At 44.2% G+C, this 25,985-nt stretch overlaps 2 protein-coding genes across 6 annotated transcripts in view; one reads left to right on the plus strand and one right to left on the minus strand.

The window, feature by feature from the left end:
• LOC110529303 (hepatic sodium/bile acid cotransporter) overlaps positions 1–10,175 on the plus strand; it is an 18,531-nt gene extending 8,356 nt beyond the window's left edge. Inside the window, exons 5-8 of the mRNA XM_090242485.1 lie at positions 6,471–6,675; positions 7,829–8,013; positions 8,177–8,379; positions 9,709–10,175. Of these exons, the coding sequence (XP_090098611.1) occupies positions 6,471–6,675; positions 7,829–8,013; positions 8,177–8,379; positions 9,709–9,764 (649 nt within the window). The 3' untranslated portion in view covers positions 9,765–10,175. The remainder of the gene's footprint in view (positions 1–6,470; positions 6,676–7,828; positions 8,014–8,176; positions 8,380–9,708) is intronic.
• Positions 10,176–10,239: 64 nt separating this feature from the next.
• Positions 10,240–25,159, minus strand: LOC110529302 (serine/arginine-rich splicing factor 5). 5 transcript variants are annotated; one of them, XM_021611420.3, is made up of 8 exons: positions 24,995–25,159; positions 24,331–24,476; positions 20,226–20,296; positions 19,917–20,078; positions 17,754–17,826; positions 13,089–13,162; positions 12,838–12,945; positions 10,240–11,541 (listed from the first exon to the last, which is right to left on the minus strand). In XM_021611420.3, the coding sequence occupies exons 1-8, from the start codon at positions 25,155–25,157 to the stop codon at positions 11,178–11,180; spliced, it is 1,161 nt and encodes a 386-aa protein (XP_021467095.2). In that variant the 5' UTR covers positions 25,158–25,159; the 3' UTR covers positions 10,240–11,177. The 5 variants fall into 5 exon arrangements, with proteins under 5 accessions (XP_021467095.2, XP_021467097.2, XP_090098610.1 ...); XM_021611422.3 differs by having other exon boundaries at positions 17,754–17,823; positions 24,995–25,154; XM_090242483.1 differs by lacking the exons at positions 10,240–11,541; positions 12,838–12,945; positions 13,089–13,162 and adding an exon at positions 16,657–17,272 and having other exon boundaries at positions 17,754–17,823; positions 24,995–25,154.
• Positions 25,160–25,985: the final 826 nt, after the last annotated feature.

Consider the following 25,985-nt stretch of genomic DNA (forward strand, 5'->3'; position numbering starts at 1 on the left):
CGGCTAAACCTACAAGGTGGGATGGATGTGGTGTGTATCTGGTGTTATATACTATTTATATGATAATAGGTTTATGATCGGGTCAGTGGTATGCAGGTCATTCAACTCCGTGGTGCTAATGGGGAAAGATACAGTATGTACATTTGTCAGTGCGTAAAATGCAGAATTATCATTGAGGCTGCAACGGCATTTACGTTGTTACTGAGTTCGATGACCTCGTACTGCCGTTGGCTACCAAATGAAGTGCTTTGTTAATGCATTGGCAATCACCTTATTATTAGCTAAGAGTTGAATGACCTTGATGTTATCGTGTTCTGCTATGTACTGTAATTCCAATAATAACCAACCACCTCCTGTCCTGTCCTGACTTATTGCTCAGACTGGCTTGGTTACAGTACATTAGTGCCATGGTTATCATGGTAGTCACCCCATTAGTGCAGAGTTGAATGCCCTGAAATACACCAACCCAGATCATAAAAACTGTGATCATATTAATCTATATCACCGTCAGACACCACCACAGGGGAGGACATCACCACAGGGGAGGACATCACCACAGGGGAGGAGGACATCACCACAGGGGAGGAGGACATCACCACAGGGGAGGAGGACATCACCACAGGGGAAGAAGACACCACCACAGGGGAGGAGGACATCACCACAGGGGAGGAGGACATCACCACAGGGGAGGAGGACATCACCACAGGGGAGGAGGACATCACCACAGGGGAGGAGGACATCACCACAGGGGAGGACATCACCACAGGGGAGGAGGACATCACCACAGGGGAGGAGGACATCACCACAGGGGAGGAGGACATCACCACAGGGGAGGAGGACATCACCACAGGGGAGGAGGACACCACCACAGCAGTCCCACGTTTTAGTTTGAACCGGGACGTCACTGACCCCTTTTCTTTGCCACTTCCAACTCGACCAATACCATGACATAATTACCATAGATATTAATCGATATCTTCACACTCCCCATTCCACGGTTTATGCTACTTGTAACCGCCAAGTCAGTCATTCCCTGCTTTAGATTCACACCGTGTCTGGATTAGCGCCATAAAGATGAAGCAACATCCAACAGGTTGATTGATGAAGCATGTACTTTGTGGTGTTACACATTATCTGACAGGAAGTACCTGCTCTCTTTCTCTGTCTGACCCTCTGTGTCTTATCTGACAGGAAGAACCCTCTCTCTTTCTCTGTCTGGCCCTCTGTGTCTTATCTGACAGGAAGTACTCTCTCTCTTTCTCTGTCAGACCCTCTGTCTTATCTGCCAGAAAATACTCTCTCTCTTTCTCTGTCTGACCCTCTATGTCTTATCTGACAGGAAGTACTCTCTTTCTCTGTCTGACCCTATATGTCTTATCTGACAGGAAGTACTCTCTCTTTTTCTCTGTCTGTCCCAATATGTCTTATCTGACAGGAAGTACTCTCTCTCTTTCTCTGTCTGACCCAATATGTCTTATCTGACAGGAAGTACTCTCTCTATTTCTCTGTCTGACCCTCTGTCTTATCTGACAGGAAGTACTCTCTCTCTTTCTCTGTCTGACCCTCTGTGTCTTATCTGACAAGAAGTACTCTCTCTCTCTTTCTCTGTCTGACCCTCTATGTCTTATCTGACAGGAAGTACTCTCTCTCTTTCTCTGTCTGACCCTCTGTGTCTTATCTGACAAGAAGTACTCTCTCTGTCTGACCCTCTATGTCTTATCTGACAGGAAGTACTCTCTTTCTCTGTGTGACCCTCTATGTCTTATCTGACAGGAAGTACTCTCTCTCTTTCTGACCCTATATGTCTTATCTGACAGGAAGAACTCTGACGTTCTCAAGGACTGTTCTTGCACCATTATTAGTGGTGCTACCGGAAATAATGTAACTGATCCTTGTAGCTTTTTAATAACTTTTCAAGGTCATTACTGTGCACTCTCCTCAAACAATAGCATGATATTATTTCACTGTAATAGCTACTGTAAATTGGGCAGTGCAGTTAGATTAACAATATTTTAAGCTTTCTGCCATTATCAGATATGTCTATGTCCTGGGAAATGTTCTTGTTATTTACAACCTCATGCTAATCACATTAGGTTACATTAGCTCAACCGTCCCATGGAAGGGACACCGATCCTGTAGCTTCTACCCTAACTAGCAGTCATTGACCCTAACTAGCAGTTATTTAACCCTAACTAGCAGTCATTAACCTTAACTAGTAGTTATTTTACCCCAACTAGCACAGTCATTTAACCCTAACTAGTAGTTATTTAACCCTAACTAGTAGTCATTCAACCCTAACTAGCACAGTCATTTAAACCAACTAGTATTTTTTAACCCTAACTAGCACAGTCATTTAACCCTAACTAATAGTTATTTAACCCTAACTAGCAGTTATTTAACCCTAACTAGTAGATATTTAACCCTAACTAGCACAGTCATTTAACCCTAACTAGCAGTTATTTAACCCTAACTAGCACAGTCATTTAACAATAACTAGCAGTTATTTAACCCTAACTAGCACAGTCATTTAACAATAACTAATAGTTATTTAACCTTAACTAGTAGTTATTTAACCCTAACTAGCAGTTATTTAACCCTAACTAGCAGTTATTTAACCCTAACTAGTAGTTATTTAACCCTAACTAGCAGTTATTTAACCCTAACTAGTAGTTATTGAACCATAACTAGCAGTTATTTAACCCTAACTAGTAGTTATTTAACCTTAACTAGTAGTTATTTAACCCTAACTAGCAGTTATTTAACCCTAACTAGCAGTTATTTAACCCTAACTAGTAGTTATTGAACCATAACTAGCACAGTCATTTAACCCAACTAGTATTTTTTAACCCTAACTAGCACAGTAATTTAACCCTAACTAGTAGTTATTTAACCCTAACTATTAGTTATTTAACCCTAACTAGTAGTTATTTAACCCTAACTAGTAGTTATTTTTAGGTCGGCACCACTCCACAGAACAAGATAAACTAGATCGGCACCACTCCACAGAACAAGAGAAACTAGATCGGCACCACTCCACAGAACAAGAGAAACTAGATCGGCACCACTCCACAGAACAAGAGAAACTAGATCGGCACCACTCCACAGAACAAGAGAAACTAGATCGGCACCACTCCACAGAACAAGAGAAACTAGATCGGCACCACTCCACAGAACAAGATAAACTAGATCGGCACCACTCCACAGAACAAGAGAAACTAGATCGGCACCACTCCACAGAACAAGATAAACTAGATCGGCACCACTCCACAGAACAAGAGAAACTAGATCGGCACCACTCCACAGAACAAGATAAACTAGATCGGCACCACTCCACAGAACAAGAGAAACTAGATCGGCACCACTCCACAGAACAAGAGAAACTAGATCGGCACCACTCCACAGAACAACAGGAACTAGATCGGCACCACTCCACAGAACAAGAGAAACTAGATCGGCACCACTCCACAGAACAACAGGAACTAGATCGGCACCACTCCACAGAACAACAGGAAAGACAGTAATGAGATTACTGACACCGATGGAGTCATGTCAGGGTTTAGGACAGCATGGCCAAAGCTGTCTGTTGTTCCATGGTCACACTCATGATGTAATAATGAGCATGGTTCCTGATACCCTAAAAGCATGATAGCCAGGTCAGGCTGGTCCACGTTTAAACAAGTCTTTTTCAGTCTACCTTGCCAGGTATAATACGAACACACACATACGTAACACATACACATCTCTCCCTCTGTCTACCTCCCTCTGTCTCTCCCTCTGTCTCTCTCACTCTCTCTCCCTCCGTCTCCCTCCGTGTACCTCTCTCTCTCCCTCTGTCTCTCCTTCTGTCTCTCCTTCTGTCTCTCTCCCTCCATCTCCCTCCGTCTACCTCTCTCTCTCCCTCTGTCTCTCTCCCTCTGTCTCTCTCCCTCTCTCCCTCCTTCTGACTCTCCTTCTGTCTCTCTCCCTCTGTCTCTCTCCCTCTGTCTCTCTCCCTCTGTCTCTCTCCTTCTGTCTCTCCCTCTGTCTCTCTCCCTCTCTCCTTCTGTCTCTCTCCATCTGTCTCTCTCCCTCTGTCTCTCTCCCTCTGTCTCTCCCTCTGTCTCTCTCCTTCTGTCTCTCTCCCTCTGTCTCTCCCTCTATCTCTCTCCCTCTGTCTCTCTCCTTCTGTCTCTCCTTCTCTCTCTCCCTCTGTCTCTCTCCCTCTGTCTCTCCTTCTGTCTCTCCTTCTGTCTCTCTCCTTCTGTCTCTCCCTCTGTCTCTCTCCCTCTCTCTCCTTCTGTCTCTCCTTCTCTCTCTCCCTCTGTCTCTCTCCCTCTGTCTCGCTCTCTCTGTCTCTCCCTCTGTCTCTCTCCTTCTGTCTCTCTCCCTCTGTCTCTCTCCCTCTGTCTCTCCTTCTGTCTCTCTCCCTCTGTCTCTCCCTCTGTCTCTCCTTCTGTCTCTCCCCTTCTGTGTCTCTCCCTCTGTCTCTCTCCTTCTGTCTCTCTCCCTCTGTCTCTGTCCCTCTGTCTCTCTCCCTCTGTCTCTCCTTTTGTGTCTCACCCTCTGTCTCTCTCCCTCTGTCTCTCTCCCTCTGTCTCTCCTTCTGTCTTTCCTTCTGTCTCTCTCCCTCCATCTCCCTCCGTCTACCTCTCTCTCTCCCTCTGTCTCTCTCCCTCTGTCTCTCCTTCTGTCTCTCTCCCTCCATCTCCCTCCGTCTATCTCTCTCTCTCCCTCTGTCTCTCTCCCTCTGTCTCTCTCCCTCCTTCTGACTCTCCTTCTGTCTCTCTCCCTCTGTCTCTCTCCCTCTGTCTCTCTCCCTCCTTCTGACTCTCCTTCTGTCTCTCTCCATCTGTCTCTCTCCCTCTGTCTCTCTCCTTCTGTCTCTCCCTCTGTCTCTCTCCCTCTGTCTCTCTCCCTCTGTCTCTCCCTCTGTCTCTCTCCTTCTGTCTCTCTCCCTCTGTCTCTCTCCCTCCTTCTGACTCTCCTTCTGTCTCTCTCCATCTGTCTCTCTCCCTCTGTCTCTCTCCCTCTGTCTCTCCCTCTGTCTCTCTCCTTCTGTCTCTCTCCCTCTGTCTCTCCCTCTGTCTCTCTCCCTCTGTCTCTCTCCTTCTGTCTCTCCTTCTCTCTCTCCCTCTGTCTCTCTCCCTCTGTCTCTCCTTCTGTCTCTCCTTCTGTCTCTCTCCTTCTGTCTCTCCCTCTGTCTCTCTCCCTCTCTCTCCTTCTGTCTCTCTCCCTCTGTCTCTCTCCCTCTGTCTCTCTCCTTCTGTCTCTCCTTCTCTCTCTCCTTCTGTCTCTCTCCCTCTGTCTCTCCCTCTGTCTCTCCTTCTGTCTCTCCCCTTCTGTGTCTCTCCCTCTGTCTCTCTCCTTCTGTCTCTCTCCCTCTGTCTCTGTCCCTCTGTCTCTCTCCCTCTGTCTCTCCTTCTGTGTCTCTCCCTCTGTCTCTCTCCATCTGTCTCTCTCCCTCTGTCTCTCTCCCTCTGTCTCTCCTTCTGTCTTTCCTTCTGTCTCTCTCCCTCCATCTCCCTCCGTCTACCTCTCTCTCTCCCTCTGTCTCTCTCCCTCTGTCTCTCCTTCTGTCTCTCTCCCTCCATCTCCCTCCGTCTATCTCTCTCTCTCCCTCTGTCTCTCTCCCTCTGTCTCTCTCCCTCTCCCCCTCCTTCTGTCTCTCTCCCTCTGTCTCTCTCCTTCTGTCTCTCCCTCTGTCTCTCTCCCTCTCTCCTTCTGTCTCTCTCCATCTGTCTCTCTCCTTCTGTCTCTCTCCCTCTGTCTCTCTCCCTCTGTCTCTCTCCTTCTGTCTCTCCTTATCTCTCTCCCTCTGTCTCTCTCCCTCTGTCTCTCCTTCTGTCTTTCCTTCTGTCTCTCTCCTTCTGTCTCTCCCTCTGTCTCTCTCCCTCTCTCTCCTTCTGTCTCTCTCCCTCTGTCTCTCTCCCTCTGTCTCTCTCCTTCTGTCTCTCCTTCTCTCTCTCCCTCTGTCTCTCTCCCTCTGTCTCTCTCCCTCTGTCTCTCCTTCTCTCTCCTTCTGTCTCTCTCCCTCTGTCTCTCCCTCTGTCTTTCCTTCTGTCTCTCCCCTTCTGTGTCTTTCCCTCTGTCTCTCTCCTTCTGTCTCTCTCCCTCTGTCTCTCTCCCTCTGTCTCTCCTTCTGTGTCTCTCCCTCTGTCTCTCTCCCTCTGTCTCTCCCTCTGTCTCTCTCCCTCTGTGTCTCCCTCGGTGTCTCCCTCTGTCTCTCTCCCTCTGCCTCTCCCCCTCTGTCTCTCTCCCTCTGTCTCTCTCCCCCTGTCTCTCTCCGTCTGTCTCTCTCCCTCTGTCTCTGTCTCTCCCTCTGTCTCTCTCTCCCCCTGTCTCTCTCCCTCTGTCTCTCTCCTTCTGTGTCTCTCTCTCTCTCTCTCATTCCCTCTCCCTCTCCCTCTGTCTTTCCATCCCTCCTTCTCCCTCTGTCTCTCCCTCTCTCTCGTTCCCTCTCTTTCTCCCTCTGTCTCTCCCTCTCTCCCCAGTATTGTGATGACTACCTGCTCTACAGTTCTAGCCCTGGGTATGATGCCACTGCTCCTCTACCTATACTGCCAGGGCTTCTCCAACCTGGAGAGTGCTGTTCCCTACGCTGGCATCACTCTGGCCCTGGTCATGACTCTGTTCCCCTGCGGCATCGGCATCCTCATCAACTACTACAGGCCACAGTACTCCAAGATTATTACTAAGGTAGAGTACAATACGCAGTACGCAGTACACAGTACTACAGACCATCACTAAGGTAGAGTACAGTACACAGTACACAGTACACAGTACTACAGACCATCACTAAGGTAGAGTACAGTACACAGTACTACAGACCATCACTAAGGTAGAGTACAGTACACAGTACACAGTACTAGAGACCATCACTAAGGTAAAGTACAGTACACAGTACTACAGACTATCAATTAGGTAGTGTACAGTACACAGTACTACAGACCATCACTAAGGTAGAGTACAGTACACAGTACTACAGATTATCACTAAGGTAGTGTACAGTACACAGTACTACAGACTATCACTAAGGTAGAGTACAGTACACAGTACTACAGAACATCACTAAGGTAGTGTACAGTACACAGTACTACAGACCATCACTAAGGTAGTGTACAGTACACAGTACTACAGACTATCACTAAGGTAGTGTACAATACACAGTACTACAGATTATCACTAAGGTAGTGTACAGTACACAGTACTACAGACCATCACTAAGGTAGAGTACAGTACACAGTACACAGTACTACAGACCATCACTAAGGTAGTGTACAGTACACAGTACTACAGAACATCACTAAGGTAGAGTACAGTACACAGTACTACAGAACATCACTAAGGTAGAGTACAGTACACAGTACTACAGAACATCACTAAGTTAGTGTACAGTACACAGTACACAGTACTACAGAACATCACTAAGGTAGTGTACAGTACACAGTACTACAGAACATCACTAAGGTAGTGTACAGTACACAGTACTACAGAACATCACTAAGGTAGTGTACAGTACACAGTACTACAGAACATCACTAAGGTAGAGTACAGTACACAGTACACAGTACTACAGAACATCACTAAGGTAGTGTACAGTACACAGTACTACAGAACATCACTAAGGTAGTGTACAGTACACATTATACTTCAGTGCTCCAAGACCATCATTATGGCATGGTGCAGACAGGTAATTCAATTGAGGCCAGGTCAAATACCCGAGTCAAACTGCGCTTAACTCTGAGTAATCCCAAAAAGTGCAAATTCCAAGCTAAACCAAGTGCACCCAAAAGGCCAATTTCAGGAGAGTATATATATATTTTCTTTTCCCTCTCTCTCCTCCCTCCAGGTCGGCCTGTCCCTCCTGTTGATGGCCACGGTGGTGATTGGCCTGCTGGCCGGCATGACCCTAGGAGGGATGGATTTGACGCTGACCCTCCTGTCCCCTCCGCTCATGGCCACCGCTGCCCTCATGCCCCTCATTGGCTACACCTCCGGATATGTCCTGTCATACCTCTTCAAACTCAACGGATCGTAAGTCATGGTGACGATAGTGTTGACAAGGATTGTTTTCTCTTTAGTAAAAATAAAAACACTTTAAAAAAAAATAGAACAAACATTTCCATTCCAGCTATTAACTCCATGTCAATCAATACGTTCAAGTTGTCCTTATTTGGACTTCCTTCCCGTTCCTCAGGGGGCGGAGGACCATCTCCATGGAGACAGGCTGTCAGAACATCCAGCTGTGTTCCACCATTTTGAAGGTGGCATTCCCTCCCGATGTGATTGGTCCCCTCTACCTATTCCCTATGATCTACATAGTGTTTCAGGTGGGAGAGGCCTTACTGCTCATTGTCCTGTTCAGGGTTCACCGGAGGTTCTTCAAAACACAGGAGACAGGTACGCTCGACTGACCCTGTTTGTGAGTGATACAGTTACTGTGGGAGCAAATGGTACATATAGGACAGATCTAATAGTATAGAGCAAAGATGTACATCAGACCACAGGAGAAGAGAGAGACACATAGTCTACTAGTCCTAATAAGGACAGACATACCAAAGAGCACACCAAGCTAAACATAAAGTAGAAAGGCCAAAAGACATAGGCCCATAAAATAAGATGATGAAGGAATGTTAGAGAGACACATAGTCTACTAGTCCTAATAAGGACACACATACCAAAGAGCACACCAAGCTAAACGTAAGTGGCCCATAGGATAGACGGGCATATAATTATTTTTAGGACATGAAGGGGTCCTGCCACCATTATAACTTGACTGAAAGCAGATATGGGCGTTTATGGGGCGTAAACAAGCAGGAAGCTCAGATTGAAGGATAATGGTGGCAGATGACCTGAGGGAAGTAACTTCATGTGCATGTGGGATGGTCTCATATGTTGTATGTGTATAAATACAGAGCCAGAGCTTCAGGGCAGGGAGTTGGTCCGCGTGTGTATAAATCAGAGCCAGAGCTTCAGGGCAGGGAGTTGGTCCGCGTGTGTATAAATACAGAGCCAGAGCTTCAGGGCAGGGAGTTGGTCCGCGTGTGTATAAATCAGAGCCAGAGCTTCAGGGCAGGGAGTTGGTCCGCGTGTGTATAAATCAGAGCCAGAGCTTCAGGGCAGGGAGTTGGTCCGCGTGTGTATAAATCAGAGCCAGAGCTTCAGGGCAGGGAGTTGGTCCGCGTGTGTATAAATCAGAGCCAGAGCTTCAGGGGAGGGAGTTGGTCCGCGGACCATCTAGGCTTCTGATATGTTTGTAATAAAAGCCTTCATTAAATTCACAAGTTCTTGTAAGTGTTATATTTTGTAAGACGATTTTCCACCAGATTACAAGCACCTAGTCTGAGACCCAGATATCAGGTCACTGGAGGTTCACACCTCAACTAGGAGGTTACCCTTGTCCATTAGTTTTGTAAAATACTAAATTGATCCAAGATCAGCACTCCAACTCAGACTATAATACAGGCCCAGTCTCTACTCAGACTTTAATACAGGCCCAGTCTCCTACTCAGACTTTAATACAGGCCCAGTCTCTACTCATACTTTAATACAGGCCCAGTCTCCTACTCAGACGTTAGGAATACAGACCCAGTCTCCTACTCAAAAGGTTAAAACCTATATTTGTCACCACAAGGGAAGACTGGAGGACCCAGTTCAATCTTAGCTGTCCAAATTATGGTCATTTTGTCAAGACCATTCTAACGGTGCTCCTCTCTCTCCGTCTCACAGAGAAGGTGGTGTACGATGCAGTGGATGGAAATCAGATTCACATCAGCTCAGTCTGAAATGGCGCTGTCTACCAAGGCTTCAGGCTCCCAAAGACCTGATTATCTACCAGATTACAATGAGGATTTTAACACCCTGTAACTGCACATACAATGATGCTTGGCAGCAGGCGATTTGAAGGTGGAGTGATTGTAACTAATTGACTACACTGTATACAGGCGTAGAAGTGTATGTGGAGTTAACTGAAGAGAGAAACCTATGTACTGTCTAAACTACATGAGTACTTCTGATCAAGACAAGGTAGTGTCAATGTTTGGACCAGCTATTGAAAACAGTCGTGACATTTTATTACTGCTAGTATTTAATTACATAGTTTTAAGCTCATACTAAAAAAAAGTGGCAAGATTGTTGAAGTTGAACTTCAAGTTAACCCTGTCTTTTGATGCTTTATATAAAATATGTTTTGGTCATCTGCTTTCGGAGTTCTTTTTTAATTAAATACAAATAACCTTCATATCAAATCAGACTTCATGCTTTAGTGTACAAAAGGTTTTTATTTTCCAAACTATTGTCTCGGCGTTAACCTCGTCACAATAAGTTGTATAAGGGAAATATAAAGCGGAACAGAAACACCACTCCATTTAAACATTCAATACAAACGGGCTCAAATAAAAACAGCACGTACAACGTTTTCACAGGGTTGTCTTCTTCACTGAGGATAAAACAGAAATCCCCTAACGGTTACCTTACACCACCCCTACACTGAGGATAAAACATTATTTTACTGCCAATCACAACAAAGGCCCACACACACACACACAAAAAAAAGAGATGGTATTCTATCAAAAAATAACAGCATAAAACATAAATCCCCTAACAGTTACCTTACACCCCCCCCCCCCCCCCCTACACTGAGATGAGAATGGTACGACCCAAAACATTAACCAATCACATTCCTTACCATCATGCAACAGTACTTGAATTCTCAAACAGTTCATGATATCAGAGCTACCAACCAACAGCAGGGGGGGGGGGGGGGGGGGGGGAGAGAAATCAATCACACATGAGCTTTGAATGACAAAAAAAAACATTCCAAGTACAATTACTGACCGAAACAAAACCAGTAAAAAACAAAACAAAAAGGTTTAGGGAATAAATGCTCAAAATGAAACCGTCATTGTGTTCAGAGACGGATGCTTTTACTGAGAACACCCATGATGCTGCAGGAGGTCAAAGGTCAGCCATGTCAGAAGAGGGGGTGGGGTGGCATAGGGAGGAAACAGAGGGGCAAATACAGATTCAGGAGGCCAGTACTGCTAGGTGTTACAGTTCCTGGCCCTGGCCTGTAGTCTTACTAAAACTATGTGTGTGTGTGTGTGTGTGTGTTCATGTTTGTCTTAATGCGAGTGTATTCATGTACTGTGTGCGAGTGTGAGCTCATGTCAAAACGTGTATATTCCTGTTCTCAATACTCAGTGGCGGCTGTCTGTGGACGGGGAACGAGAGCCACGAGACCTAGACCTGGAAGGTGACCTGGAAGGTGCACGCTGTGCAGGGGGAGGGGAGTGGGGAGAGGCAGACTTGCTGGGCTTGGAGGGCCGTTTGGAGGAAGTGGAGGAGGTCTCCTTGGCCCTGGGCGGTGGGGAACCGGGGGCGGCTACTCCTGCACCACCACGGGGGGCCGGGGAGCCGCTGTGGGACCGAGAACGGGAGCGGTTGTAGTCCCTCTTGGGGGAGTGGGACCTGGAACGACGGGGTGTCCTGGAGCGGGACGGGGAACGGTTACGGGAACGGGAACGAGAGGAGCTCTCTGAACGGGAGCGACTCCTGGAACCCCTGGAGAAGAGGAAGGAGAAAAAGGAGAAACCCACTTCAAGTCACTTTTTGACCACACCCCCTTTTTTTGATTGGAACAGAACTTTACATACCCAAGTGGTCAGTGTGACTTTTTGGATCTGAATGTCAAAACTTTGACAAAGATGCTCAAAGTTGACCCATTTTAAATAGCATGCCTTTAAATCACTGGAAAATAAATCAGTTGAGAAGGATCTTTTAAAAGCTTAAAAAATAAATATATATTTTTTTTACTTCAAGGCTTCTCTTCCCCTCTTTAACGTGACTCAAGACACGTGAACCTTTCCCCTCCCTCCATATTAGCATGTTGTTGTAGCTTAGACACTGTTGTGCCACCATCAGTCGAGACATGCTCTTCAACACAGGGTGGGGGTGTCGTGTTTCGGCTGATAAAATGTACTAAAATGGAATAGAATTTAAAATTCCAACTTTCAAAATGGCACCACAAAGATGGTTAGAGGTCCAGGGAAAGAGACGGAGAGACGGAGAACATTGAATTGAATAGGAATATCCGTTTTAAAATGATACTGTCAACCCTCTATAGGAAACCTATTGAATTAGCATTTAAGTTGACATTCGACAGCAGGTGAACCGTTGCCGTAGCAAATAGAAGATATCAATATAAGATATAAAATGTAAATGGAGAACCAGCTCATTTGCAAAGGTCTGAAGGGATAAGTTCATCCTATTTCTGAGATTGTAATGACACCCATCCTGTCTGTATTCAAGAGCATGTTGTGTTTCGACCGATGGGAGACAACACCATCAGGTGATGTGAAATATGGTCTAATCTACAAAATATACTAATAAAAATAATAAAATGTAAAAATGTTTAAAAATGACCATCTTAAATATTTTTCTTCAAGAAATAATGAAGTCGTTTGAAAACCCTGTCCGTAGTAAACTTTTAAATGATTAAATCAGCCGTTTATCTTTTCCAGTGATGAAGACACAGATGTCTCATGTTATGTAAAATAGGTCAACGTTGAGCACCTTCATCTCTCGACTGTTTTGGCATTCAGGTCCAACAGTCACTTTCTGACCACTTCAATGAGCAAACGTGTCTGGGAACTATTTAGATTCAATCAACAACAACAACAACAACAACAAAAAAGCAGATGGCAAAAGTGATTTAATTCAAATGGATTTACCTGAAATAAAACCAGCTGTTGTCTTATCAGTTCACTGATGCCCTATTCAAATACACTGATAGTACATCCTTCCCTCAGTTCCTTAGAGGAAACATCTAGAAGGGCTTTAGTCTCCAGACCAACTCACCTCTTCTTAGCTGCCTCGATCAGCTTGATTTTCCTTCCATTGATCTCCTTGCCAGACAGCTTCTCAACAGCGTTTTTCAGATCGCTGTAAGAAGCGAACTCGACCACCCTGAAGACCGACACGACAAAAACAAGAGGTCAGTAGGGATATAACTGAGACATTGGTGTAAATGTCCATTATATGGAGGAGGAGTATGGACGTTGGCAACGCGTCTAGGAAGAACAGCCTAGGGGAGCGCACGCCATTCTTACCCTTCGTTGAGCTTGGGGCGGTGGGCATCTGCAAAGGTGACTTCCCCCGCCTGTCTCATGAAATCTTTCAGGTCCTACACAACGACAGGCTAAGTTAGGACCGGACCAGGACAACACGGTCAACATAATGCATCACATTTCCCCAAAGAGAGAAAGATATCATAGAGCAACTACAAAGTAGAGGACGACCGATTAATCAGAATGGCCGATTAATTAGTGCCGATTTCAAGTTCTCATAAAAATCGGAAATGGGTAATTTTGGACGACAATTTTTTTTATTTAAAAAAAAATCTCTATTTAACTAGGCAAGTCAGTTAAGAACAAATTCTTATTTTCAATGACGGCCTAGGAACGGTGGGTTAACTGCCTTGTTCAGGGGCAGAACGACAGATTTTGTACCTTGTCAGCTCAGGGATTCAATCTTGCAACCTTACAGTTAACTAGTCCAACACTCTAACCACCTGCCTCACGAGGAGCCTGCCTGTTACGCGAATGCAGTAAGCCAAGGTAAGTCGCTAGCTAGCATTAAACTTAATCATAATAACTAGTTACTACTACACATGGTTGATGATATTACTAGTTTATCTAGCGTGTCCTGTGTTGCATATAATCGAAGTGGCGGCATTCGCAAAAAAGGACTGTCGTTGCTCCAACGTGAACCTAACAATAAACATCAATGCCTTTCTTAAAATCAATACACAAGTATATATTTTTAAACCTGCATATTTAGCTAAAAAAAATTCAGGTTAGCAGGCAATATTAACCAGGTGAAATTGTGTCACTTCTCTTGCGTTCATTGCACGCAGAGTCAGGGTATATGCAACAGTTTGGGCCGCCCAATTTGCCAGAATTTAACGTAATTATGACATAACATTGAAGGTTGTGCAACGTAACAGAAATATTTAGACTTATGGATGCCACCCGTTAGATAAAACGGAACGGTTCCGTATTTCACTGAAAGAATAAACATCTTGTTTTCGAGATTATAAGCAGGCTAATAAGCATTCATTCAAACAAGACTTTTGTGCGTTTTGCCAGCAGCGCTGCTGTTTATGACTTCAAGCCTATCAACTCCCGATATTAGGCTCATGTAACCGATGTGAAATAACTAGCTAGTTAGCGGGGTGCGCGCTAATAGCGTTTCAAACATCACTCGCTCTGAGACTTGGAGTGGTTGTTCCCCTTGCTCTGCATGGGTAATGATACTTCGAGGGTGGCTGTTGTCGTTGTGTTCCTGGTTCGAGCCCAGGTAGGAGCGAGGAGAGGGACGGAAGCTATACTGTTACACTGGCAATACTAAAGTGCCTATAAGAACACCCAATAGTCAAAGGTTAATGAAATATAAATGGTATAGAGAAATAGTCCTATAATTCCTATAATAACTACAACCTAAAACGTCTTACCTGGGAATATTGAAGACTCATGTAATAAGGAACCACCAGCTTTCATATGTTCTCATGTTCTGAGCAAGGAACTGAAACGTTAGCTTTCTTACATGGCACATATTGCACTTTTACTTTCTTCTCCAACACTGTGTTTTTGCATTATTTAAACCAAATTGAACATGTTTCATTATTTACTTGAGGCTAAATTGATTTTATTGATGTATTATATGAAGTTAAAATAAGTGTTAATTCAGTATTGTTGTAATAGTCATTATATTTTTAAATCTTTATTTAAAAATCGGCCGATCAATCGGTATCGGCTTTTTTGTGTCCTCCAATAAATCGGTATCGGCGTTGAAAAATCATAAATCGGTCGACCTCTACTACAAAGGCTAAAATAACTAGAGGGGTCCAAGAACCTTAGAGAACACTGCAAAATGACTGGCTGTCTGGTCCAGCAACACAGAATCATTGTGTTATAAATGTTGTCAGTTCAACGGTTAGGTCTGTCTGTGCGCGAAGTTGTGTGGGTACATTTGACGTCCGCGACCAATCAACTTGACAAAACTAGCTGTTCAGAATACGCCACAGACCTCCTTAAGAATCCCCTTTGTAGCAAATATAAGAGCTTGGCAAAATGGCCAAAAATAAGTATTCAACTGAACAGAGGCTACAAAGTCCTACAAGCTTAAGACCGTTCCTAAGGAAATGTGATGAAAGCCTTTGCCGGAAAAACAAACAGTAGCTTACACAGTCGGATCTTTTTGCTACTAATTGGTCTTTTGACCAATCATATTAGCACTGAAAAATATCTGACCAATCATATTAGCAGTGAAAAATATCTGACCAATCATATTAGCAGTGAAAAATATCTGACCAATCATATTAGCACTGAAAAATATCTGACCAATCATATTAGCAGTGAAAAATATCTGACCAATCATATTAGCACTGAAAAATATCTGACCAATCATATTAGCACTGAAAAATATCTGACCAATCATATTAGCACTGAAAAATATCTGACCAATCAGTCGGGGGGGGGGGGGGGGGGGGGTAAAAAAAAAACAGAACGGCGAGCGTGCATAAAGATGGCAGAATTCAGATAGTGCTAAAACAATGCTGTCCCATCCTGTCTTTAAACCACAGCATGGCAGCAGCAACGTGCCAATAAATCAATGCAATCTTTTGTTCTTTAATTAACAGCACCCTGGAGCTAGTTAGGATCATGTACGATGTTCAGATTTTATTTTATTTTTTACAATTTTTTATTTATTTATTACCGAGAGCGATGTAAAAAAAATACTGACAACTTAGCGAAACAAAGAATTTGTGGTAGGTGCGTGTGAACCATCATCTTTGTGCACCTCCACTAGAGAGAAATAGTAACGGCATCTTCTTGAAGGCACCAACTACGCCACGGTTCGTTGGACAATGCCTACGGGGAAATTAACTGCATTTCTGTAGGACTTTGGATAAACGGCAACAAAAAAAATTGAAGCATTTATGTCAAATCAAAAGGCTTCATTAAAAATAAAAGGTAACGTTAACTGACTGCTAATTATCTCAGAAGAAAACATACAAGAGCTCTTAAACTTGTGTTGACCTTAAGTCGGCATTCATTCCAAAACCCCTATTCTCTCCCCCGTAGGGACGATTCTACCACGACAATCTTCATCAGCATCACTGAATTTGGAAGGACCCTAATATCAATAAGCATAAAGGGGCTTCAGAAAAAAAGTAACGTTAACTGACTATCGTATCGTCGAACATGAGGTAATGCATTCTGGTTTTTTTTTTTTTAACTTTGCTCCATTGGGTAGCCTGTGTAAACACAGCCTACGTGATCTGAAATTTTATCTGTAAAAAAAAAAAAAAAAACGGAGGAAGCTAACATAAAATATTTCAAATTGACCCGAACATTGATTTTGGATTATTTTTTGCATTGTCTCAAAATTATTGGACCCCGCTGTCTTTAAAAACAACTACACAGAATAGTCATCAATATAAAAAGTCTGCATGACCAGCAGAGGTGTTTGTGTTGATGAACCCCAAGAGCCCTGTCGTCTCTGGCTAGACAGGAGCTCCCTAACACCCGGGACGGGAACCCCATCTAGGGCTCAGCACCCCCCCCTCAGTCTCAGTACAGAGAGTCAACAGGGAGGAAGAGAGGAAACTAATACCTGATATCGACCCCTTTGGAGCAGGCCGTAGCAGGCTCTCCTAGTCCACCATACCATAACCACCTTGATCGCACCTTGTGATCCAACCTTGACCTCTCGTGACCTCGCTCAGCAGATTTTATCCACTTCTGGGCACCTCTCGCGATGTGCGGACGGAACCACAGCACATGGGGAGGGGAGGGGATTGGGGAGGGGAGATATGGATCGATCGAAGCCTCTCAAATTAACGAACCACCATGGATCAGACCAAAACACCGCCACCATCATCATCATGAACACCATCATCGAATCTCCTCTTTCTGCCTCTCTGTTTGTGATTTGTGTCAGCACGGCGCTCCGGCCATCGAGGCCCCCACCAGGGGGACAGCGAGTGTGAGCGAAGGGGCAGCCAGCGCTTCTAGAGCAGAGCGAGTAGTGGAACCCGGGGCTGGGACCTGACCCCCCGACCAAGCGAGGGAGCACTCTCTCATACGACCAGCAGGAGGAGAGGAACCAACTAGGAGCGGGCCGACAGGCACGCTGGCTGGCACGACATGGCTCAACCCAGAGAGAGGGACCCTGATTGGGTTAACTCCACCATAAGAAGCGCTCTCTTCCATACGACACAACAGTCAGGCTGGTAAATAAAGGGGTGAAGAATTGGTTAAAATTAAAAAACAGACAAATGTTTTTTTTTCTCCCTCTTGTATCTAATCAACTGCATTCTTTAGCTGCAGCAAATAGCTATGGCTAGCCATTTCTCCACCGGAAGCTCTCAGGAAAGGGCTGGATATGTACTGAGAGCTCTTGATAGGTTATTAAATACTGTGCAAGGAGCCATTTGGGCCAATCACAACACATTTAGTGCTGTCGATTTGCATATTTATTTGCTCTCAGCCCATGGAATATTACCACATATACTAAAATAAACGTAGGCAAAAAAAAAGAAAAGAGTATGAGTCTTGTATTAGTCTTTACCTGGACTGCACCAGGAAGTTGCCTTGAGATCATTACTAGTGAAGATTTCAGGTATAAAGCTGAGCGTTCTCTCCGTCTGATCAGTCAGAGCCTGGAGTTACTAACAGGCAGGTAGAGACACACCCAGGTAAGGAACTCACCTGCCAGCTGACACGAGATGACAGGTTCTCCACGATGAGACGGTTCTCTGTACGCATCGGAGGAGGGTTCCTACTGCAATGAGGGGGGGGGGAAGACAAAGAACAGTGTGAGAACCTTGCAGATTATCTAGAACCGTGGTTCCCTTACAGTGGGTGAGAACACGTTGGTGGGTCATGGTTGTAGTTCCTTCGTCCTAGCCAGAGCCGGGATTTGGTCCCGACTAGTTCCTAATACTTTTTTTTTTTGCTGTGGTGGGAGAGAGAACCTCAGTACTGATTTAGGATCAGTTTTCCCCCTGTCCATTTGTTATAATCTAACATGCGTATCAGATCCTAGAACACCCCCCCCCCCCCCCCCAACTATACTTTGTGTCTACAGGACCATGACTGAACTATTTTAGTCAAAGGGGATGAGAGCAGTCTCAGCCCACACAGAGCTGCTGATAGCTTGCTGGTCTCCTAGATTAGGTTGGATTTACACAACATAACCACAAGTGTGTGGACAACTGCTCGTCTCGTTCCAAAACCAAGGGCCTTTGCTGCTATAACAGCCTCCACTCTTCTGGGAAGGCTTTCCACTAGATGTTGGAACATTGCTGGTAATACAGCCTCCACTCTTCTGGGAAGGCTTTCCACTAGATGTTGGAACATTGCTGGTAATACAGCCTCCACTCTTCTGGGAAGGCTTTCCACTAGATGCTGGGAGCATTGCTGAGGGGAATTGCTTCCATTCAGCCACAAGATAATTAGTGAGGTCGAACACTGATGTTGGGTGATTAGGCCTTATGCCAATTCATCCCAGGTCAGGGCTCTGTGCAGCCCAGTCAAGTTATTCCACACCGATGTCGACAAACCATTTCATGCTGAAACAGGAAAGGGCCTTCCCCAAACTGTTGCCACAAAGTTGGAAGCACAGAATCATCTAGAAAGTAATTGTATGCTGTAGAGTTAAGATTTCCCTTCACTGGAACAAAGAGGCCGAGCCCGAACCATGAAAAACAGACCCAGACAATTATTCCTCCTCCACCAAACTTTACAGTTGTCATTATGCATTGGGGCAGGTAGCGTTCTCCTGGCATCTGCCAAAAACAGATTTGTCCGTTGGACTGCCAGATGGTGAAGTGTGATTCATCACTCCAGAGAACGTGTTTCCACTGCTCCAGAGTCCCAATGGCGGCGAGCTTTACACCACTCCAGCCGACGCTTGGCATTGCGCACGGTGATCTGAGGCTTGTGTGCGGCTGCTCGGCCATGGAAACCCATTTCACGAAGCTACCGACTAAACGTTATTGTGACGACGTTGCTTCCAGAGGCAGTTTGGAACTCGGTAGTGGGTGTTGTAACCAAGGACAGATATTTATTTATAATTTATTTAAAATTTATTTTACAAGCGCCCACTCTAACCTTGTGTGGCTTACCACTTCACGGCTGAGCCGTTGTTGCTCCAGAAGTTCCAACTTCACAATAACAGCACTTACAGTTATCCGGGGGCAGCTCCAGCAGGGCAGAAATTTGACAAACTGAATTGTCAGAAAAGTGGCATCCTATGACAGTGTCACATTGACAGTCACAGAGCTCTTCAGTACGGCCATTCTACAGCCAATGTTTGTTCTCGGGAGATGACATGGCCGTGTGCTCCATTTTATACACCTGTCAGTATTGGGTGTGGCTGAACTCAACGAATCCACCAATTTGAAGGGGTGTCCACATACTTTTGAATACACAGTTTATATTCATAGCAATTTTCAAAAAAAAAAGGTGCTTCATATTGACAGAAAGTGGAATAAACTGTCCTTTGAACTTACTCTGCCGGTTGTCCACTTGGTTGGTTTGTCCTTATGGAAATTTGAGACAAAATATTCACAGGAAAGTATTATTAAACAAGACCTTAAAAATGCTGGTACTGAGAAGTCTATACCCTGGCATGTGCATGCACGCAATTACATTGTGCGCGTGCCTCAGGTGACCGCGAAAGCCACGTACAGACACCAGTGTTTTAAAGTTGGTTTAATAACACCTCGATGTGTGTATTTTTGTCTCAACTGTCCACAATGTAAAAAGGGACTTCAGACTTCAGGAGCCTATATGTTGTTAGCGACGAGTGTGGAAAGTCCCCACTGGAAATAGTAGGAGGCTAGCTAATAGTATGAATGTCCATATTACCTCCGACTATCCTGGGAGCCACGGCCGTAGCGATCTGGGAAACGGCCACCACCCCCTCCTCCTCCTCCCCCTCCACCACCACCTCCTCCTCCGCCGCCGCCTCTGTCCCCACCGCGTCCTCGGCCACCACGCAGGCGCACTCGGGCATGCTCAATGGTTACCCTAAGAGAGAGAATGGAGAGGTGAGGGGGGGGGGCTATGGAAGGATGTTCTAACTACCACAGAATCTTAATTGATATGTGGGCACTGTGAGCCAACGTGGTTGTGAGGTGTAAATGTCCACCGTGAACAGAGCCGCAGTCACTTTACCTCTCGTTGCAGAGCTCCTTGCCGTCCAGCTCATAAACGGCATCCTCAGCATCCCTGGGATCATCGAACTCCTGGACAACAACATAGAACAGTCAGAACCCAAGCCATTCTAGAACATTCCGACCACTATCCATTCTAGAACATTCAGACCACTATCCATTCTAGAACATTCAGCTAGCTAACACAGCAATGACTTAGCGGAGTTGGTAACTGAGGGCATAGCTAAGCGTGTCAGGGAGTAGATTTAAATGCACACTAACAATTTTATTAGAAAAAAAACATTTTGGCAGATGACCGAGTACGGCATTAGTAACGTAAACACCTTACTCTGCTAAACTTGATAAAAAATGTTAAAAAGCAGAGTTAGCAGAGTAAGGTGTTTACTAATGCCATTTGATGTTTTAATGGACAAAATGTGCTTTTCTTAAATAAAAAAAAACAAGGACATTTCTAAGTGACCCCAAACTTTATATAAGCACACACTACCGTTCAAAAGTGTGGGGTAACTGAGAAATGCCCTCGTTTTTGAAAGAAAATGACATTTTGTCCATTAAAATAACAAATTGATCAGAAATACAGTGTAGACATTGTTAATGTTGTTAATGACTATTGTAGCTGGAAACAGCAGATTTTTTATGGAATATCTACATAGGTGTACAGAGGCCCATTATCAGCAACCATCACTCCTGTGTTCCAATGGCACGTTGTGTTAGCTAATCCAAGTTTATCATTTTAAAAGGCTCATTGATCATTAGAAAACCCTTTTGCAATTATGTTCGCACAGCTGAAAACTGTTCCTGATTAAAGAAGCAAAAAAATGTCCTTTAGTTGATTTTCCAAAAAAACTTAATGATTGTGTCCCACTTGTTGTTGATTCTTCACAAAAAAAATACAGTTTTATATCTTTATGTTTGAAGCCTGAAATGTGGCAAAAGGTCGCAAAGTTCAAGGGGGACGAATACTTTCGCAAGGCACTGTAGGTAGCACAGGTGACCAGGAAGGGTTAGTACAGGTGAGAGGAGAGCACAGAGTTCTTACCGTATCACAGGTACAGCTTATAGACCGCATCGGTTCACCTTTTGAATAGGAATGCGTTTTGGAGCTATTTATAGACGCAATAAAATGGGAACTACACCCCAAAAGAACAATGTAATGATGTGTGTGTTATTGTGTGTTAGCATTATGGACAGCTCTCCTCTGTGCCAGTGCATAGGGAAATCACCACTACAGAGACTGTTTGCTAATTGGCAAGATAATCTAAATTGTTTCCTTGTTTATTCACGAGTTGCATGTTTCGTCACATTATTATTATTTTTTGTTTGTTTTGGACTGATGCGTTCTACTCACTGCATCTCTAATAAGAGCGGATGAAAATTCAAATCAAAAGTGCATCATCGATGAGCGCCGATGAAGATTATCTGAAGTGGGGCTTAGAAGGGGCTTAGAAACACGATGCCATTCATAAAGGAAGCAAATCATTAGTAGGAAAACCCTTTATCATCATTCTGAAGTCGCCAGACTACATTTTTTATTTTATAATTGACCTTTATTTTACTAGGCAAGTCAGTTAAGAACAAATTCTTATTTTCAATGACGGTCTAGGAACAGTGGGTTTAACTGCCTGTTCAGGGGCAGAGCGACAGATTTGTACCTTGTCAGCTCGGGGGTTTGAACTTGCAACCTTCCGGTTACTAGCCCAACGCTCTAACCACTAGGCTACGCTGCCGCCCCACTGCCGATTGACTTCAGATGCAGGATAACGTTAGCGTCGCTAGCTATTTTTGAACAACATTAGCATCTGCCTAAAGTAAACTTGACATGATAATGCTGGCAAAGTTGTTTCCTACAAAAAAAACAACCTTTGACTTAACTTAAGCCATGTCATCGTATTTCCAGGCACTATATTGTAATTTTGACTAAACCGCCACCAGCCTCCGCCCAGAATGACCAGGCACCACTACTGCGCCGGCAATAGAGGGCGGCTTGAAAACTTTCATAACATCGGACGCGACCGGGTTTAGGAGGAGCAACCTATGAATGTGTTGGCCAGGAAATCAACATTCTATTCTGATGTCTCGCCAATATTTCCTATGCATTTTTGATACAATCAGCCAAAGGTGCGAGTGCATACTGGGTAGCGAGCCAATTCGCCGCGATCCATCAATCAATCAACGTAGCCTATCATTTCTGTCAGCAGCAATCGTGATTAAACACTATTTTTTTTAAAATAAATGTTGAAAAGGGGATAATGTTAACTTCACTAAGTAGGTCTACATTGGTTGGATTAAAAAGTATATGAGTTCTACTTACCACTGTACGAAGTTTCTACTGTACGAAGTTTACTGTACGACGTTTCTACTGGTACGAAGTTTCTACTGGTACACTGGTACGAAGTTTCTACTGTACGAAGTTTCTACTGGTAGCTTGCTAAGTAAACATCAGCTAACAGAACATCGGCAAAAAGTTCCCGTCTGTTGATTGACAGGCAGAGCCCACAACGGATGGGAAATGAACCAAAACCACTCCTCCTTGTCAGGTATAGATCACTTTAATTTCACATCACTCGTATCCAATAAATGGTGGACAATATTGAGAGAAATTGTGAAGCTACCCTCGCTAATTTAAAGCCATAAAAAGCAGGCAGTGACCCGCGGTGGAACTCTGATAGAGCTAAACGTGCGCAATTTATTTGCATGGAATCAAAAGTAGTAGTCTAGTAGATCTGACTGTGATCTTTAAGAGGTGACGATACTAAAAGCAAATATTTAACATTGACTTTAAAAAAACAGCACACTTGTCAATGGTTTCAGCAGGCAAATCAAACACTGCATCTTATTGTGACCAGCTTTTTCTTATTTAACTGACTTTCCTAGTTAAATAAAAAGGTGAAGAACAAGTTCTTATTTACAATGATGGCCTGCCGGGGAACAGTGGGTTAACTGCCTTGTTCCAGGGGCAAAATGACAGCGTTTTACCTCGTCAGCTCGGGGATTCGATCCAGCAACCTTTCGGTTACCGTCCCAACGCTCTAACCACTAGACTATTCATCTTCTAAATAGTTCAGATACAAACTCTGGGCATGTTCGTAAATACACTGTGGCTAACTACTTCGATTTCAGATCACTCACATCTGAGTGTGCTTAGAGCATATGGGGCCGGGTGAGGTTCTCTCTCACTTGTGTCTGGAAGTAGCTAGCAAGCCAGCCAACTTCAGCCAGATAGCTTGGGTGCTTGACTGCCGTTCATAACGCTAGGATCAACCCTACTCCCTACAGCAGATTTAGTATTTTGAAAACACTCTGAACTTACTAAAGACCCAGACCACAATTGAAGGAAATTCACTCTGGAGGGCACTTGTAAATTCAGAACTTTGTCAGATTGTCCTTTTGCAAATTCAGGGCGTTTTGCTCTCGGATCGCACACTGGACGCCGTGGCCGAGGAGTATGGTTGATCCAAGGGTTCTGACCTAACAACGATAGTCAAGCACCCAAGCTAACTGGCTAAAATTAGCTCGCTTGCTAACTACTTCCAGACACAAATGAGAGAACACCTCAACTCTGACCATTTTACTCCCCCTAGCTGAGCTGGTTAGGCTGTTTTGGGGATATAAACAAGGAATTTATCCAACAAAAAATGACCATTTGTGATGTTTCTGGGACATATTGGAGTGCCAACTGAAGATCTTCAAAGGTAAGGCATGAATTATATAGTTCCGTGTCGCACCTGCGTGGTTGAAATATTTTAATGTGTTTGTATGATGGGATGCGGTCCTCGGATAATCGCATGGTTTGCTTTCACCGTAAAGCCCGACGGCTGGATTAAGAAGTTAAGTTTCTCGAAATCAGAATAGATGGTGAATATATGAACGCCCCTATAGGCCTGAACTCAGAATCAAATAGGCATCACAAAAATAACACGGTCGCTGTGGTAGAAAGTTTATTTTGAGTGCCGATGTTCTGCATATAAATCAGATCCATCCGATTTCAGATGTGTCCATGTAACTAGGATTGTTAGGGAAATCGTTCTTGCAATGTATGCAAATTTTTTTTTTAAATGAACTATTAATTAAATAAAAGGTCGTGTGCAATTTGTGTGTATACTGACCACAAAACCAAAGCCCCTCTTGAGGTCGATGTCTCGGATGCGACCGTATCCTTTAAAGAATCTCTCCACGTCCTTCTCTCTGGCGGACGGGTTCAACCGGCCCACAAATATGCGGCATCCACTCATTCTGGCTGTAGGATGTGTATCTGATAGCAAAACAGTAAAAGAACAAGAAAACTAACTATGATGACAAATATTTTTTGGATGAAAACGACTTATGATGACACTATATTGAAGGAATGTTGTTAAAACGTCGTGTCAGGTGGCCCAGTCACCAGAAATACTTTTAATGCGCACACCCACATCATTCATTAGCCAACAGCATTTTTTTTGTTGCTAACGTTAGCTAGAATACCATCCTTTACAAAGTGCAGAATGTAAACAGAAGTTCAATACATTATCAAAATAAATATAATAAACCGTGCAATCATGTATACTCATACCGGAGAGGTTTCAAAAGCGAGTATTTATCGTTACCTTAACTGCGACAGTCATCGTGCATTTTTATTTTGGTGGGGGGCCTTGTGATTGCGTGATCGCAAGATAAACACCACAAAGATAACACTAACAAGCTTGTTAACCACAATGTTTCCGATTAGCAATACTTGTGCATCAACATTAGTTACATCCATTTTAATTGTGAAAATCTTCATTTTTAACATACCTTTCTGTGTTTTTCTTCTGCTGGGGGGGAGATTGACTTGCTGCCTCTTGAAAACACAGCGGAAAAAGACACGCACACAAAATGGAGTCGGCTTTTCAATGACACGGTGCGGTAGTACCACAGAACAACCAGATATTTCACTGGATGTATAAATGTGAAGCATCTGGTTTGCGATTCCATTCACTACCAAATATGGTAGGGAGAGGAAGCCCACTGGCGGTCAGGGGGAGGAGATGGATTTTGGCCGATATTATGCAAATCCTCTCATCAATTAAATATATATATATATATATTCACTCTGGAGGGCAGTTTATCTCAATAGTTATTATCATCTGTTATGAACAGAACGGACTACGTTTTGTTGAATTCAAACTTTTGCAAATTGAGTTGTTGCACACGGGCAGTTCACAGAGTAGGCGTTCCCTATGGGAAATAGGCAGATGTAACTACAACGCGCCAATAGGATCTCACTACCTTGTGCTTGGCTCTGCCCACCTTACTTTCTCTGCCCACTATGCCTCATTTGTTCGCATTGGAAACGGTAAGCTGTGGTCTGTCTTGGTTTAGTTATAACAAATCTTTGGTAGTACTTTATCTAGCCGCTAGGTATCCCCTAGTCAGTCACAAGGTTCAAAATCTACGTAAAACAATGGTTGGTGCCACTCGTCACTCACATAGTAGTAGGAAGACCCAATATAAAATGGCATGGTGCTTTATGTCCTAGAGTTGATGTACTGCTGATATGCTGCTGTTGTGTTTACAGTTAGTAAGATGAACGGCTAGCCAGTATCATGATACTGTGGCTGATGTTACGACACAATCTGCCCTCCAATGAGGTGTGGTTGTCCAGGAGTGTCCTTGAGGAGGAGGTCACAGTGGGTGGGCCTTAAAAGCATCCGTTCTCTACAGGCCTTTCGTCCATGTTTGCTATGGGTCTATCCATCTTTTAGCCTGCTTTACTTACTTCACATCAATCTTTGGGCCGCTGAAT

Source organism: Oncorhynchus mykiss, chromosome 8 (genome assembly GCF_057628025.1).
Source record: "Oncorhynchus mykiss isolate SJ-2025 chromosome 8, ASM5762802v1, whole genome shotgun sequence".
NCBI lineage: Eukaryota > Metazoa > Chordata > Actinopteri > Salmoniformes > Salmonidae > Oncorhynchus > Oncorhynchus mykiss.